At 42.8% G+C, this 13904-nt stretch overlaps 1 protein-coding gene across 5 annotated transcripts in view; it reads left to right on the top strand.

Moving 5' to 3' along the window:
• The window catches only part of ACSL4 (acyl-CoA synthetase long chain family member 4), a 70489-nt gene extending 60153 nt beyond the window's left edge, over positions 1 to 10336 (top strand). For all 5 annotated transcript variants that reach the window (XM_029067319.2, XM_029067317.2, XM_029067318.2 and 2 more), the window contains 5 exons: positions 1080 to 1154; positions 2337 to 2528; positions 3213 to 3327; positions 3731 to 3888; positions 7346 to 10336. In XM_029067319.2, the coding sequence (XP_028923152.1) occupies positions 1080 to 1154; positions 2337 to 2528; positions 3213 to 3327; positions 3731 to 3888; positions 7346 to 7503 (698 nt within the window). In that variant the 3' untranslated portion in view covers positions 7504 to 10336. The remainder of the gene's footprint in view (positions 1 to 1079; positions 1155 to 2336; positions 2529 to 3212; positions 3328 to 3730; positions 3889 to 7345) is intronic.
• The last annotated feature ends 3568 nt before the right edge of the window (positions 10337 to 13904 follow it).

Genomic DNA, 13904 nt, shown 5'->3' with positions numbered 1-13904 from the left:
TGACTTCAGAACTTTCAAGGTAAGACACATGACACCTAAAACTTTTTAAATTCATATTCTGGTCTCAACCTGACAGCACTTAGCTTTTTTTATAGCGGTAGCTCTGTGGATTCAGACAGTTGGGATTTAGCCCAGGGAATCTGAGGGGAAATGAAAGCTTAAAGGAATCACAGTACTGGGAGAGGGCTGGTTGATGTCCATTTTACTAGCAGTGAAGTCAAAATGGGCTACTCTGTCATGGAACCTCTCTCGCTCAACATGAAAAATGAATGAAAGTCTGTTGTCTATAATTGAGTGGACTATTCTGGGTGTTTTGATTAAAAATAGGGTGTCCCAAACTGTGTTTTAGAACCAGTCCCCAATTCATAACGTTATTCCCATAAGAAACATGGTTCCCCCTTGCAACGTTTCAACTTAAGGTGCTGTTTTCAGGAACCAATTGGGTCATAAGTCAGAGGACTTCCTGTATGTGTTGTTTTCATCACCAACTGCAGTGCAACCAACTCAGTTTCCAAAACAAAAATACTTGCACAAAACTGTATAAAACATACAATTTTAGAGGTCACTATGACGTGTCTCTCTCTCTCACACACACACACTCTCTCTCTCTCATATGTCAGTAGAGTTTACTGGCAGTAAAACCCATAGGAACACTTTCATTTCTAGGGAAAGTGCTTAATCCAAATTACACCTTTAAGTTTTTGGAAATATAAGGCGAGAACTTGTTTTGGCTGAAATCTTTCCAGTCATTCCCCCAAAATAGTCGGACAAGTTTTTCACTGGGATGTAAGAGTTTCTATTATATTGGCATTATACTAAGTGAAGTATGTTCACCCTGTCTCTGAAGTCAGTATTCTAAATTTACTAGTCCAGTTCATATTGAAAAATTGAACGGAGCACTTAGAATTACTTTTAAAATTCCAATTTAATTCTAAGATGTGATGTTGGGAGAGGGAATCATTTTTAAAGGAACTGGATACTTTAAACCTCTTACTAAGCAGGTGAATTCCTTTTTAACCCATCTACTTTTATTTGTAAATATCCTGAAAAACATTAACAGACAATTGTCGATTTTACAGTTACCGATTATAGCACTGGCCGAGTTGGAGCCCCTCTTATATGCTGTGAGATTAAACTAAAAGACTGGCAAGAAGGTGAGATCATTTTATAATACTTTGTTTCCTGGGTGCTTTGAGTAGACTGTTCAGGTTCCATTGGTGTGTTTGTTAGTGACATTCACCTTATCTTCCATGATAGCCTCCTTCGCACCACTGTTTATGCCTTCTCTCCTAGACTTCCCTTCCTCCTTTCCTTACGCTAGAGTTCCCTCAGGTCTGTGAATTGAAATGAACTGGCCATCGGGCAACTCTGCCTGCTTAGGACTAAGGATTTCCGCCGACTGTCCAGAATTCCTTTTTGCCTGAGAAGTCCTTCCCAACCAGGGGTTAATTTAGCTCTGCCAGAGAAACCCTTTGGGGAAGGGACTTTCTTGGATCGGGATCAGCCAGTGCTATCCCCACTTCTGTCATCAACCCTGAGGGTGTCATCATCAGCTATTGGAGGGAGGAGGTCTCCAAGTTCAAAGTGTAGAGGGTCACTGATTAAGTCTGTCTCTTCTTTGTGCCACCTTCTTATTTCAGTAGATCTTGGATCACTGCGATAGAAATCTGGGCCAAGATGTGATATGTATCGAATAATATGCTTTTCCTTTCAATGACAATTTTCAGGAAAATGGAGGGGACACTGAAATATGTTATTAGTATTCATTCAGTTGTATTGAGAGCTTATTGTGTGCAGAGCACTGTATTAAGAGCTTGGGAGAGTACAGTATAAATATAAATGGACACATTCCCTGCCCACAGTGTGATTACAATCTGTAGGGGAGTAGACAGACATCGATACAAATAACTAAATGACAGATATGTACATAAGTGCTGAGGGGCTGGGAAGGGGGAAGAACCAAGGGAGCGAGTCAGGGCGATGCCGAAGGGAGTGGGCGAAGAGGAAAGGATAGGCTTAGTGTGGGAAGGCCTCTTGGAGATGTGCCTTGAGTGAGGCTTTGAAAGCTTAGAGGTACAGTCTAATAGGATAGTTATATCTAAATTAGAACCTACTATTGTAGTAAAAATGATATAAAACTTGATTGCCAAAATATTTTGACTTGAAGTAATTTTATCACACATTTTCAGTTTCTGCTGCTAAGTGGATCAGCAGAAGAAAAGGGCCCGTTTAAGAACTAGAGAAGCAATTTCAAACTGTTGGGAGTTCTTTTTTGTTTTTGTTTTTTTATTACACCAAATAACCCCTCTGTTGTTTTTTTTTATCATCACTTTTAGGAGGCTACACATCTCAAGACAAGCCAAACCCCAGGGGTGAAATTTTAATTGGTGGGCAAAATATCTCCATGGGCTATTTTAAAAATGAAGAGAAGACAGCAGAGGATTACTTTGTGGATGAAAATGGACAAAGGTGGTTTTGTACTGGAGATATTGGTGAATTTCATCCTGATGGGTGTTTGCAAATCATAGGTCAGTAGGGGTCCTTTTGACTTCTGTAATGTAAAATAATTGTGGGAAAGCATGTGTCAGATATTAGTCCTGTTCTTTTCAGGGTTTTTGGTTTGTTTTGTTTTGTTTTAAATGATATTTGTTAAGCACTTACTATGGGCCAGACACTCTACTAAGGACTGAGGTAAATACAAGCCCCACATGGGGCTTCCGGGCTTGATCCCCACTTTACACATGAGGTAACTGAAGCATAGAAAAGTTAAGTCCAAGGTCATACAGCAGACAGGTGGCAGAGCTGGGATTAAAACCCAGATTCTTCGGACTCCCAGGCCCAGGCTTTACCTACTAGGCCACACTGCTTCTCTTTCATTAACCACTCTGGGCTGATGGACACCATTATTTACACCTATTTTGAATCAGACTCATCACTGGAGGAGAAACGATTTAGTGTCTCAGTCACAATCCACATTTCATATGGCAAAAGTCAGAACAGAAATTGTTGGGTGGTATGGGCAGTGTTCAGCTTGTTAAGAACAAAAATTTGTTCAGCAAGGCTTTGCTTTCTATAACGAGACAATTGGGGAAAAAAAACCCCATGAAATGTAGAAACCTGCTTCTTCTGTAAATTGAATCTGTGAAAGAAAATCAAAACCAATCGCAAATAAGAGTTTAGGTATCAAAATATTTTTCCCAACCTTTTGACAGATCGGAAGAAAGATTTAGTGAAGCTGCAAGCGGGAGAATATGTATCGCTTGGCAAAGTGGAGTCGGCCTTGAAGAACTGTCCACTTATTGACAATATCTGTGCTTTTGCCAAAAGGTAATGAGGAAGAGTGCATTTTTGTATTTGACTTCTTTCTAAGGCAAGATAAGTTCATTGGCAAATAACTTTTGATTACCCTGCAGATTTTGAAAAATCTTTCTTGGTTGAAATAGTAATGTTGTAGACTTTAGAAAATTCTTCAATCAAATCAAGTGTGGCTTCAGCCCAAAGTCTTGCCTCTGTTTTAATACTGAGGTACAGAATGGATAAATCGAGATCTGTAAAAGACACTTCTATATTATTTAGAATCGATTTAAAATCCATTTCCTTCACCATATCCCTGATGATTAAGCCATTGTCATTATTGTTTTTGGATTTCTTCTGTTTTGTGTTTTTTACCTGTCAATTGTAATTATTGGTACTGGATATTTTCCTCTGTTTATCCTTCTTTGCCCTTTAGCGACCAGTCTTACGTGATCAGCTTTGTGGTTCCAAATAAGAAAAAACTGATGTTATTAGCTCAGCAGAGGGGAGTCGAGGGATCCTGGGTGGATATCTGTAACAACCCTACCATGGAAGCAGAAATACTGAAAGAGATCAAAGAGGCCGCAAACGCAAGTAAGAAATGGATGATTGGTCGGTTGAATGCCGTGACTCCGCGATCAACACTTGTCTTTGATCGTGCTCCCGGAGAGTGAGGGTTAAAGAACCACCCCAGGCCCCGGCTGATGCCACCCGCCCACCTGTCTCTTTGCCCCAGGCTGGCTTGGGGGATATTGTCTGGGCCTTCTAATGATTGTTCCAGGGAGGCTTGGAAGCCAAAACATAACGGACTGTAATCGACCAAAAGGTCTTTATGGGCAGGGATCGAATCTATCAATTCCATCTCATCATACTCTTCCCACGTGCTTAGTACAGAGAGCTGCAGCTAATAAGGGTTCAGTAAATACTGAATTTAATAAATTTAAATAAATCTGATGGATAGACTAACAGCAAGAGGGGAGCCATTTGTGGTTTTGCCAGTGATAGACCGGTCCTTAAATTACCTTTGCTTTTTTTGACCATCTTAAGTCTAGTTCTATTTTGTCTGACTTTTACATATCCATGCCTCAAAACTAAAACTCCCACACTGAGTTATTAAGCACTGAAACTTAGACCAGAGGCCTGTGTAGTCTGAAGATGTGAGGAAAACTGTAGTACTTCCCTTGAATATATTGATTCCCCACCTAGCTCTGAGGATTATTCTTTTACTTGTCAAAATCTCATACTTTTTATGACTTGGATTCCAGATGGTCCTTGTCCTTTCAGCATTTCCTTTGGAAGTTGTAAGTCTAAGTTATTCACAGAAGTGATACCATTTTAGATTTGGGCAAATCCAAGTTAAATCTCCTTGAAAGCGCTAAGTAAAAACCTGCATTATTTCAGCAAGGAGGAGATTGTTATTTCTCCCTGCCCCTCCCCGGCATTTATTCCTCCCCAGTTCTGACACTCACCGATAGAAGGTAGAACTGAGAGAGGGGAAGGAAAGTCAGGGAGAGGAGGGGAGCAGGTGGGAGAGAAAAAGGGCGGGGTATAGGGACAGAGGAAAGAAGCAGAGAGGGTTTCCCATAGCCCCAAATATGCTATTTTTTGGCCCTGAAACCTGGTTGCCAAGGTGAGCACAGGACTGATTGGAGAAGCAGTGTGGCTCAGTGGAACAAGCACGGGCTTGGGAGTCAGAGCTCACGGGTTCGAATCCCAGCTCGGCCACTTGTCAGCTGTGTGACTGTGGGCAGGTCACTTAACTTCCCTGTGTCACAGTTCCCTCATCTGTAAAATGGGGATGAAGACTGTGAGCCTCACGTGGGACAACCTGATGACCCTGTATCTACCCCAGCGCTTAGAACAGTGCTCTGCACACAGTAAGCGCTTAACAAATGCCAACATTATTAAGTGGGGTTCATCCCTGGCAAGGTGGCGCCCTCTACTGGCAGGTCGAAATACTCTTTGTCGACAGGTTGGAGGAAACTAGGCTCCTTGATTTGGGAGTGTTTTGGCTCCTTGGCTGAATATTTGGAAAGGTGTTTTTCAAAAACTCGTCATCAGATGGCCGGATCCTCACCCTAACCTGGCCGGGTGTCTCTCAACGTTTTGCAGATCTGAAAATTAGGACAGTTCATTCAATCAATAGTGTTTATTGAGCGCTTGCTATGTGCAGAGCACCTGTACTAAGCGCTTGGAATGTACAATTCGGCAACAGATAGAGACAATCCCTGCCCAATGATGGGCTCACAGTCTAATCGGGGCAGACAAACGGACAAAAAGAAGACAACATAATCACGATAAATAGAATCAAGGGGATGTATACCTCATTAACAAAATAAATAAGGTAATAAAAATATATACAGATGAGCACAGTTCTGAGTGGAGGGGAGGAGCAGAGGGAAAGGGAGCTTAGCTGAGGGGAGGTGAAGAGGAGAAGGGGGAGGGAGCAGAGGGCAGAGGGGACAGTTGCCCGTCGCCACTTGTCCAAGCAGGAACGAAGGTAGGATTCATTCATTCAGTGGTGTTTGAGTGCTTCCTGTGTGCAGAGCACTGTACTAAACACTTGGGAGAGTACACTATGACAGTAAACAGACACATTCCCTTGAGCTTGCGGTCTAGAGAGGGAGACAGACATCACTATAAAGAAATTACAGATCTAGACATGAGTGGTGTGGGGCTGGGAGGGGGGAATGAATGGAGGGAGTGGGAGAAGAGGAAAGGAGAGCTGAGAGAGGGATGGCCTCTTGGAGGAGATGAGCCTCAGTCAGGCTTTGAAGAGGAGAAAGTAATTGTTGTGTCTGAGGAGGGAGGGTGTTACAGACCAGAGGAAGTTGTGGGCAAGAGGTTGGTGGCAAGATAGATGAGATCAAGGTACAGTGAGAAGGTTGGCATTAGAGAAGCAAAGTGTGCAGACTGGATTATAGCAGGAGAGTAGCCAGGTGAGGTAGGAGAGGGAAAGGTTATTGACTGCTTTAAAGCCAATGGTGAGGAGTTTCTGTTTGATGCTGAAGTGGTGAGTAACCACTGGGGTTTCTTGAGGACTGGGGAAACGTGGCCTAAATGGTTTTTGTATGAAATGATTAGGATTAGGACCGAGTAGCCTCAGGTCACTAAACTGTAGTGTTTCTAAAGTGGAATCAGTTGTTCCCCCCGGCCCAGTAAGCACTTCCTTTCTCATTACATGCATTACAGAGTTTAAACAATATAAAATAGATTTGTCTACAAATCAATGTTTATTGCCATCAGGCTTTCAGATCATTAGCTACAAATACAAAATGAGAATAATTCATAACTCGACCAAACAGATTTTATTAAGGCTAAAATGATATAATGCCCTGTGACACGTTCTGTTTAGATATCCTCTAACTTTCGAATATTGTCTCCAACTCCTCAGCTCTAATGAGGTATTTTATAGTCTAGATGGATCTAAGTGGGTAAAATTCACAAGAAATATGGTGGGATACCTGAACTCATCTAAAAGGCCTTTTTTTGAAATGTAGCCAATACCTAGAAACGTAGCAGAATGCAGTTGGTCTCAGCTTCTCCCTCTCCCTTTTACGTCACCCTTGCGCTTGGATACGGTCCCTTTCATCACCCCTCCCTCAGCCCCACAGCACTTATTTGCATGTCTGTAATGAATTTATATTAACGTCTGTCTCCCCTTCTAGACTGTAAGCTCATTATAGGCAGGGAACATGTTTGCTAACTCTTATGTTGTACTCTCCCAAGTGCTCACTCAGTATAGCACTCTGCACACACTAAGCATTCCATCGATTGATTTAGTTTGTGAATGGCATAAAACCATAAATTGTATCCGTAAGGGTTATGCCAACTGAGTGGAGAACCTCAAAGTCAGATCCTGAAAGAGGTAGCCCTCCCTTTTAGGCTATTTAATATTCCATCAAGTCCATTTACAAACTCTATGTAGGTCATCTAATAGGACATTCATTTAGCCATCTTTTTTCTTTGACCTGGAGAATTCACGAGCAGTTCATCACTATACTGTTTTGCTTTGGTTTTTTTTTCCTTTATTCTTTCCTTCCCATTACAGTGAAGTTGGAGCGATTTGAAATCCCAATCAAGGTACGGTTAAGCCCTGAACCATGGACCCCAGAAACCGGCTTGGTAACCGACGCTTTCAAATTGAAAAGGAAAGAACTGAAAAATCATTACCTCAACGACATCGAGAGAATGTATGGGGGCAAATGATGCTTTGACAAGAAAGCTGGGCATGAGGGGCCTTGGTCAGCCATCATTTCTAACGTTCGAAGCCTCCTAGATGGAGAGCATCCTGCAGTACAGATCTGAAGACTCATAAGATAGCAAAACTGAAAACAAAACTTGATTAAAATAGCTGTTGGAACGCCTTTCAACTCTGTGGTCTCGCATTGTTCAAGTGAAGCTGAAATTGGAAAAAATGTTTTCTGCTGAATCCTGTATCAAACTCAAAGTCCTCCCCCCACCCCACACTTGTGAGTTAGAGAACAAAAGTAGCATTTTCCCTTTTGCTCTCTACGCATCCGTAATGGGGGGAAAAAATGTAATGGCAAATGGAGGGTGTTTGCAGCTTCAAGAAGGGGATTCCAAAACCAAGCATCAAGCATATTCCTGCTTTAGAAGACACTCAGCCACGTTTAGCATTTGCCAGCCCACCGTCACCAAATAAAACGAATCCAGGGGTACCCAGAGTTCTCTTTCAGGTATTTATTTTGGCGGGCAAAATCTCCTTTAATTAGAAATGGAGCCCGCAAATTCAAATGAATTTCCTTATTCTTAGAAACAGAGTGAATGTTGCAGAGTCGGGTTGGGGATTGGATCGTCTGTATTAGTGCAGGACTGTGGCTATTTGCAGTCCCTAAAAGGGAATATTTTTTTCAACCTGAATTTAACCGGGAGAGCCAAAACACTTTATTGGAACTGCAATCCCAAATGAATCTTTGATTCTTTTAGCCTTAAATGACAAGAACATTTGAAAAAGTTCCTAACCCATCAGGATCTGTTTTCACTTTACAACCTGAGACCGAAATTTAAATGATCCTCCTCTAGACTCAAGCTCACTGAAGGCTGGGTAGGTATCTGTCAGTTCTCTCACCTCTCCCAAGTGCTTAGTACAGTGCTGTGCACACAGTAAGCACTCAAGATATACCATTGATTGATACAACCAAAATTTTGAGTAAGGTGTGGCTTCCCCACCTCTTCCTCTTTTTTCTCTCTCCTACCAGTTGGTCATCATATGCATCTGCAAAAGATGTTTGGAAAGAGAAATGAACTCTTCATTTTTCTTTGCAAACAAGTAAATGGAGGACTTGATTTTTAAAATGTAGCCGTGTGAAAATCTATTTATTCTTGGTCCAATTTGAATGGCTATTTCGTATTGCTGATGTGGGTTCTTGGCCTTTCGCATTTTAGAAAACATTCCAATTCACTTAATTCCACTAAAGCAGGTTACAGTGAACAACCTTTCCAGTACCTTGTCTTTTTAATTTTATATTTTTATCTACAGGTGATTGGTTTTGGCTAGTTTGTAGAAGTTGGTTTTTCCAGGGGAAGGCCGTGCTGTGCTGAAAGCTCTTTTCCTGTTGTGCGACCCTTTGAAACTGGAAATTCTACACATGTCGGGGTGGGAGGCGGGTGGGGGGTTTGGTCGCGGGGCTTGATATGTGTGCAGTAATTTGTAATGTATATTTTTGAAATCTTCAGTTAAAACTACAGCCTAGCTTATTCACGAGGGAACCATGATGACTGTAAAGACTGAAAAATGCTTAATACCGTTCTACTTTGCACTTTTTCTTAATCACTTGATAGGTGTGTTGCTTACATTGCTTTGTACAGCTCTGGGCCTCCGCTGCAGGAGACTAGACTTTCCTTGCTCTGAAATATTTATAAAGAAAATAGATTATTCTATTCCTTAATATTTAAATGTTATGTATATGATGGTTAAAAAGGAAAACAATCGGGTATTGTCATTGTCGACAAGAATGAAGGTTTTTGTAAAGATTATCTGTGCAGTATTCAGCAGGGTAAAATTCTAGGCAAATTTTTCCTGCGTGTGTGTATGTGTTGTGTGTGAGTGTAGACAGTCTCCCCCACCCACTTATAATCTTCCCTCCCTTTTACCGTCTGCCTAAGAATAAAAATAAACCATAATTAGCAAGTGGACGGATAGCCAACCTTGACCGTAAATGGAGTCGAAAGCTTGTTTTTCCTTAAGGGACCATTTTCTTAGGCTTGTAAAGATGTGATTCCTTTTTGTTTTTAGAAGGCAAGCTTTCAGTAAACACTCCGCACACGCGTGGGTATGCATATCACTGTGTATGTGTGTCAGTGAACACGTTTTACTTTCCATCTGTTTCTTTCTGTTTTCATTTTGGATCTCTCGTCCTCCTTGCCTCCCCCGATGCTAAAACACTGCCAACTGATATATTGTGTAAATGCTCTGGAAAAGTGAATACGAGAAACACTGGCTGCGGGCTGCTAGTTTTCTGAAAATCCAGATACCATTAAGGGACCAAAAGATACCACTGCCCTTCTCTTTCCTTTTCTAGCTCCATCCACCTGTTTACATACCGGGGGACTCTCTTTTCCACATATTAGTGACTTTTTAAATGATTGGATCCCTTGGCATTTGGGTCCTGATGTCTGTCTTTCTTGTTAAAATTACTCACTGTTCAGTGTGTTTTCAGCCCGTCTACCATCAGAGATGCTATAATTTTTAAAAATGCACTGTGGCTTAGTCTCCTCTTACAATTTCTTGCGCTATATACCGGAATTGTATCCCCTCGGCTCCTTTAACCCCTTGATAGTATGAAATTTTTTTTTTTTTTGGTCTGTGGAATCAAAACAAGATCTCCACTGTACATGGAAGACTGCATGTTATAGGTATGATCTTGATTGAATGCTTGAAGAACTGCTTGTCAGAGTAAAGGGTCTCGCCACCACTTGCAGAATATTTCTTTGATCACAGATAGGACACTTTGCCTCTATTTTCTTGGTAGTGTGTGTAAAGTGTTGCTGAATAAATAAAATGGGAACAGGGAAAGGATTTGTGTCGTCTCTTTGGTCTGAGAATCTGAATGTTTTCCCTTTTCGAATGTAGTTTCTTAATGGGGGAAAATAAAGGTACTCTTGCAGTCTTGGTTTTCTCTGAAATGCACTACTGCTGGGTGAGGTGGATTGATTCTTAGTGAAGAAGGTTAGGTGGTAAATGACCTCCCAGATTGAAGTTTTTTTGAAAAAAATGCCCCTTTTGGGGACAAGCTAGCATATAAATGAATGCCTTTATGATGGAATCCACAAATTTGAGGATTACTGTTCAAACCCGTTTCCCTTTAAGCACTCATTCCCACATCCAGGCACAATTGCTGTTGCAGATTCGACTTTAAAATCAGTGACACAATCCCCATTCGTTTTGTTCGGTAACCCCGGAAAGCAAAGATGGATTGAATTTTCCCCAAAGTCTCGTTGACCCCGATGTAGCCCCCAGAGGTACTCATTCCCCAGCTGGACCGTTGAAGCCCGCGCCCGCTTCAGTGGCAGAGCAGCTAGCTGGCCCAGACGGGTCTCTTCAGAGCCCAGTGGCCCGGCCAGCAGCTCAGAGCCTTCTCATAATTTAAAGAAGCTTTAGGTTCCCAGGCCCCCTGGGGGGCTTGGGTCTGGTTTCAGGGACACCCTCACCTTGTCACCCCCTCTTCCCAAGATGGTCCGAGGCACCACGGAGCCGGGAGGGCCAGGTCCCGCCCATCTCAGCTAAACCTTGTAGATGGGCTGGTCGTTGAGCTTCCACAACGGAGCCTCTGCGTAATTGCTCTATTGATGGCAGGATTAGAACCACCTCCCTGCCCCCAAGTTGCTTTGTGCAGTATCCCGAGGCAGGGTTGGTGGGGGTTAATTGAAATCTTTTTTGTCTCTTTCTCTCTTCAGCAAACGAATCCGTGGAGGAAAGCCCCCCACCCTGGAAGCAGCGTGGCTTAGTGGAAAGAGCCCGGGCTTGGGTGTCAGGGATCAGGGGTTCTAATCCTGGTTCCGCCACCTGTCAAGCTGTGTGACCTTGGGCAAGTTCCTTTGCTTCTCTATGCCTGTTACCTCATCTGTCAAATGGGGATGAAGACTGTGAGCCCCACGTGGGACAACCCGATCACCTTGTATCCCTCCCAGCTCTTGGAACAGTGCTTTGCACACAGTAAGCACTTAACCAATGCCATCATCATTATTATTATTATTATTTTTACTCATCTGTAAAATGGGGATGAAGACGCTGAGTCCTACGTGGGACAACCTGATCAGCTGGTATCTACCCCAGGGCTTAGAACAGTTCTTGGCACATAGTAAATGCTTAACCAATACCAACAATATTATTATTATCATGATTATTATTAAGCAGTCCTCCTGTTCTGGAGAATAGAGCTCAGCATTTTTGTGATAGGAGAATTGGTGATAAATGATCTCCTTTCAACATGGGCTCCTAACCCAAGGGTGGTAATCATTGGTGGACAGGTAGAGCCCAGGTCTGGGAGTCAGAACGTCTTGGGTTCTGGTCCGGACTCCGCCACTTGTCTGCTATGTGACCTTGGGCAAGTCACTTCACTTCTCTGCATCTCAATTACCTCATCTGTAAAGTGGGGATTGAGACTGAGCCCCATGTGGGACAGTGTCTAACCCCATTTGCTTGTGTCCACTCCAGCGCTTAGGACAGTGCCTGGCCTATAGTAAGTGCTTAACAAATACCTCAGTTGTTGTCATTGCTAGATGTGAACTTCCACCTTTTTGTCTATAACAATAATAATAATAATAATCGTATCTTGTCTTGTTTTGTTCTGTTTTGCTATCTGTCTTCCCCATTGAGACTGGGAGCCCATCATTGGGCAGGGATTGTCTCTATCTGTTGCTGAATTATCCATTCCAAGCACTTAGTGCTCTGCACATAGTAAGCGCTCAATAAATACCATTGAATGAATTGAAGTGCTTATTATGTGTCAAGCACTCTAAGTGCTGGGGTAGATAGAAGCTAATCCAGTTAGACGCAGGCCTTGTCCCACATGGGGCTCACGGTCTTAATCCCCATTTCACAAATGAGGAAACTGGCACAGAGAATTTAAGTGACTTGCCTGAGGTCACACAGCAAAATGGTGAAGGGGAATTAGAACCCAGGTCCTTCTGACTCCCAGGCCTGTGTTCTATCCACTAGGCCTCGCTGCCTTTAACTGGGTGTTCTTTAGGTGCCCCCAAGGGAACAATATATCCTGATCAGAATAATTTTTTTTAAAAAAACCTACTTTGAGTAGCTAAGATAGCCAATGTGTTTCATTGGAAAATTGACTTCTAAAACTTTTCCACCATAGAGGAGGACTCTGCTGAAATTCAGCAAAGCTTTTCAATTCTCTTATCTGTGGCCTAGAACAGTGACAAAGATATCCGTACTTTTTCCATTAACCTTAATGTCCTAAGATAGGGAACCCAAATGGCTAGACTTGAGTTTTGAGAACCGGGAGAGCAAAGCGCGTCGGTGTATAGCGAACCCAGTTTTATATAAAAAGGGGTCGGCTTTGGGCCATAAAAATAACAAATGTTTCTTTCACCTCCTTTAGACTTTAAGCTCGTTGTGGGCGGAAAAGATTTCTGCCAATTGTTATATCGTATTCCCCCAAGCACTTAGGACAGTTCTCTGCACATAGTGAGCGCTCAATAAATACCACTGATTAAATAAACGCAAAGGAAGCACTGTGGCAGATTGAGATCAAACACTGTGGGTACTCTGTAAATTTCTATCCTAAACACCCCCGCCCCCAACATTGCGAGAATTGAGTCAGGATATTAAGGGGATAAGGCAATCTTCCACTAGAGTATTAAAAAGTGTCCAGCAGAAACTGGCATTATCCTTTGCGTAAATTTTCTTCTCAGACGTACTCCTAGACTGGGAATATTCTATTTCTTTTAGGTCGAATCTCGAGACTCCTTTGTGGCGTGGAAGCTTCTGCCAGGTAAGCTGACGAGCTTCACAGTTCAAAACCTAGCCCCCTCTGAACCATAAGCTCGTTGTGGGCAGGGAATGTCTGATGTATTGTTATATTGTACTCTTTCCAGCTGTACAGTGTGCACTCAATAAATATGATCCACTGAACTGACTAGGCAGCCCGGAGAAATAGAGGGAATGGTGTTTGGGGTGGATAGGAGGGGAGCCTTCTATAAGTATAGTTGACCCACTGAGGTACCCACATACACAACTTTTTTTTGTGTGTGTTTGTTAAAAGTGATTACTATGTGTCAAGCCCTGTTCTAAGCCCTGGGGTAGATACGAGGACAGAGACACCGGTCCCTGTCTTGAATGGGGCTCACAGTCCAAGAAGTGGGGAGTAGGATTTAATCCCCCTTTTACAGTTGAAGAAACTGAGGCACAGAAGTTAAGTGACTTGCCCAGCGTCACACAGCAAGCAACAGCAGAGCCAAATTAGAACCCAGGTCCTCTGACTCCCAGGCCTGTGGTCTTTCCAATAGGCCACACTGCTTCTCCCTGGTTGCACAGAAAACCTGTCCTTGATAGAGAGCCCAGGCAAAGACTTTTGGGGGGGGGGGGGAAGCAGATGTGAGGAGAGGCTCCCGTCTAACCAGAGTGA

This window comes from Ornithorhynchus anatinus, chromosome 6 (genome assembly GCF_004115215.2).
Source record: "Ornithorhynchus anatinus isolate Pmale09 chromosome 6, mOrnAna1.pri.v4, whole genome shotgun sequence".
Lineage (NCBI taxonomy): Eukaryota > Metazoa > Chordata > Mammalia > Monotremata > Ornithorhynchidae > Ornithorhynchus > Ornithorhynchus anatinus.
Note: the sequence above shows the minus strand (reverse complement) of the source record. Positions and strands in the feature narration are given on the sequence as shown.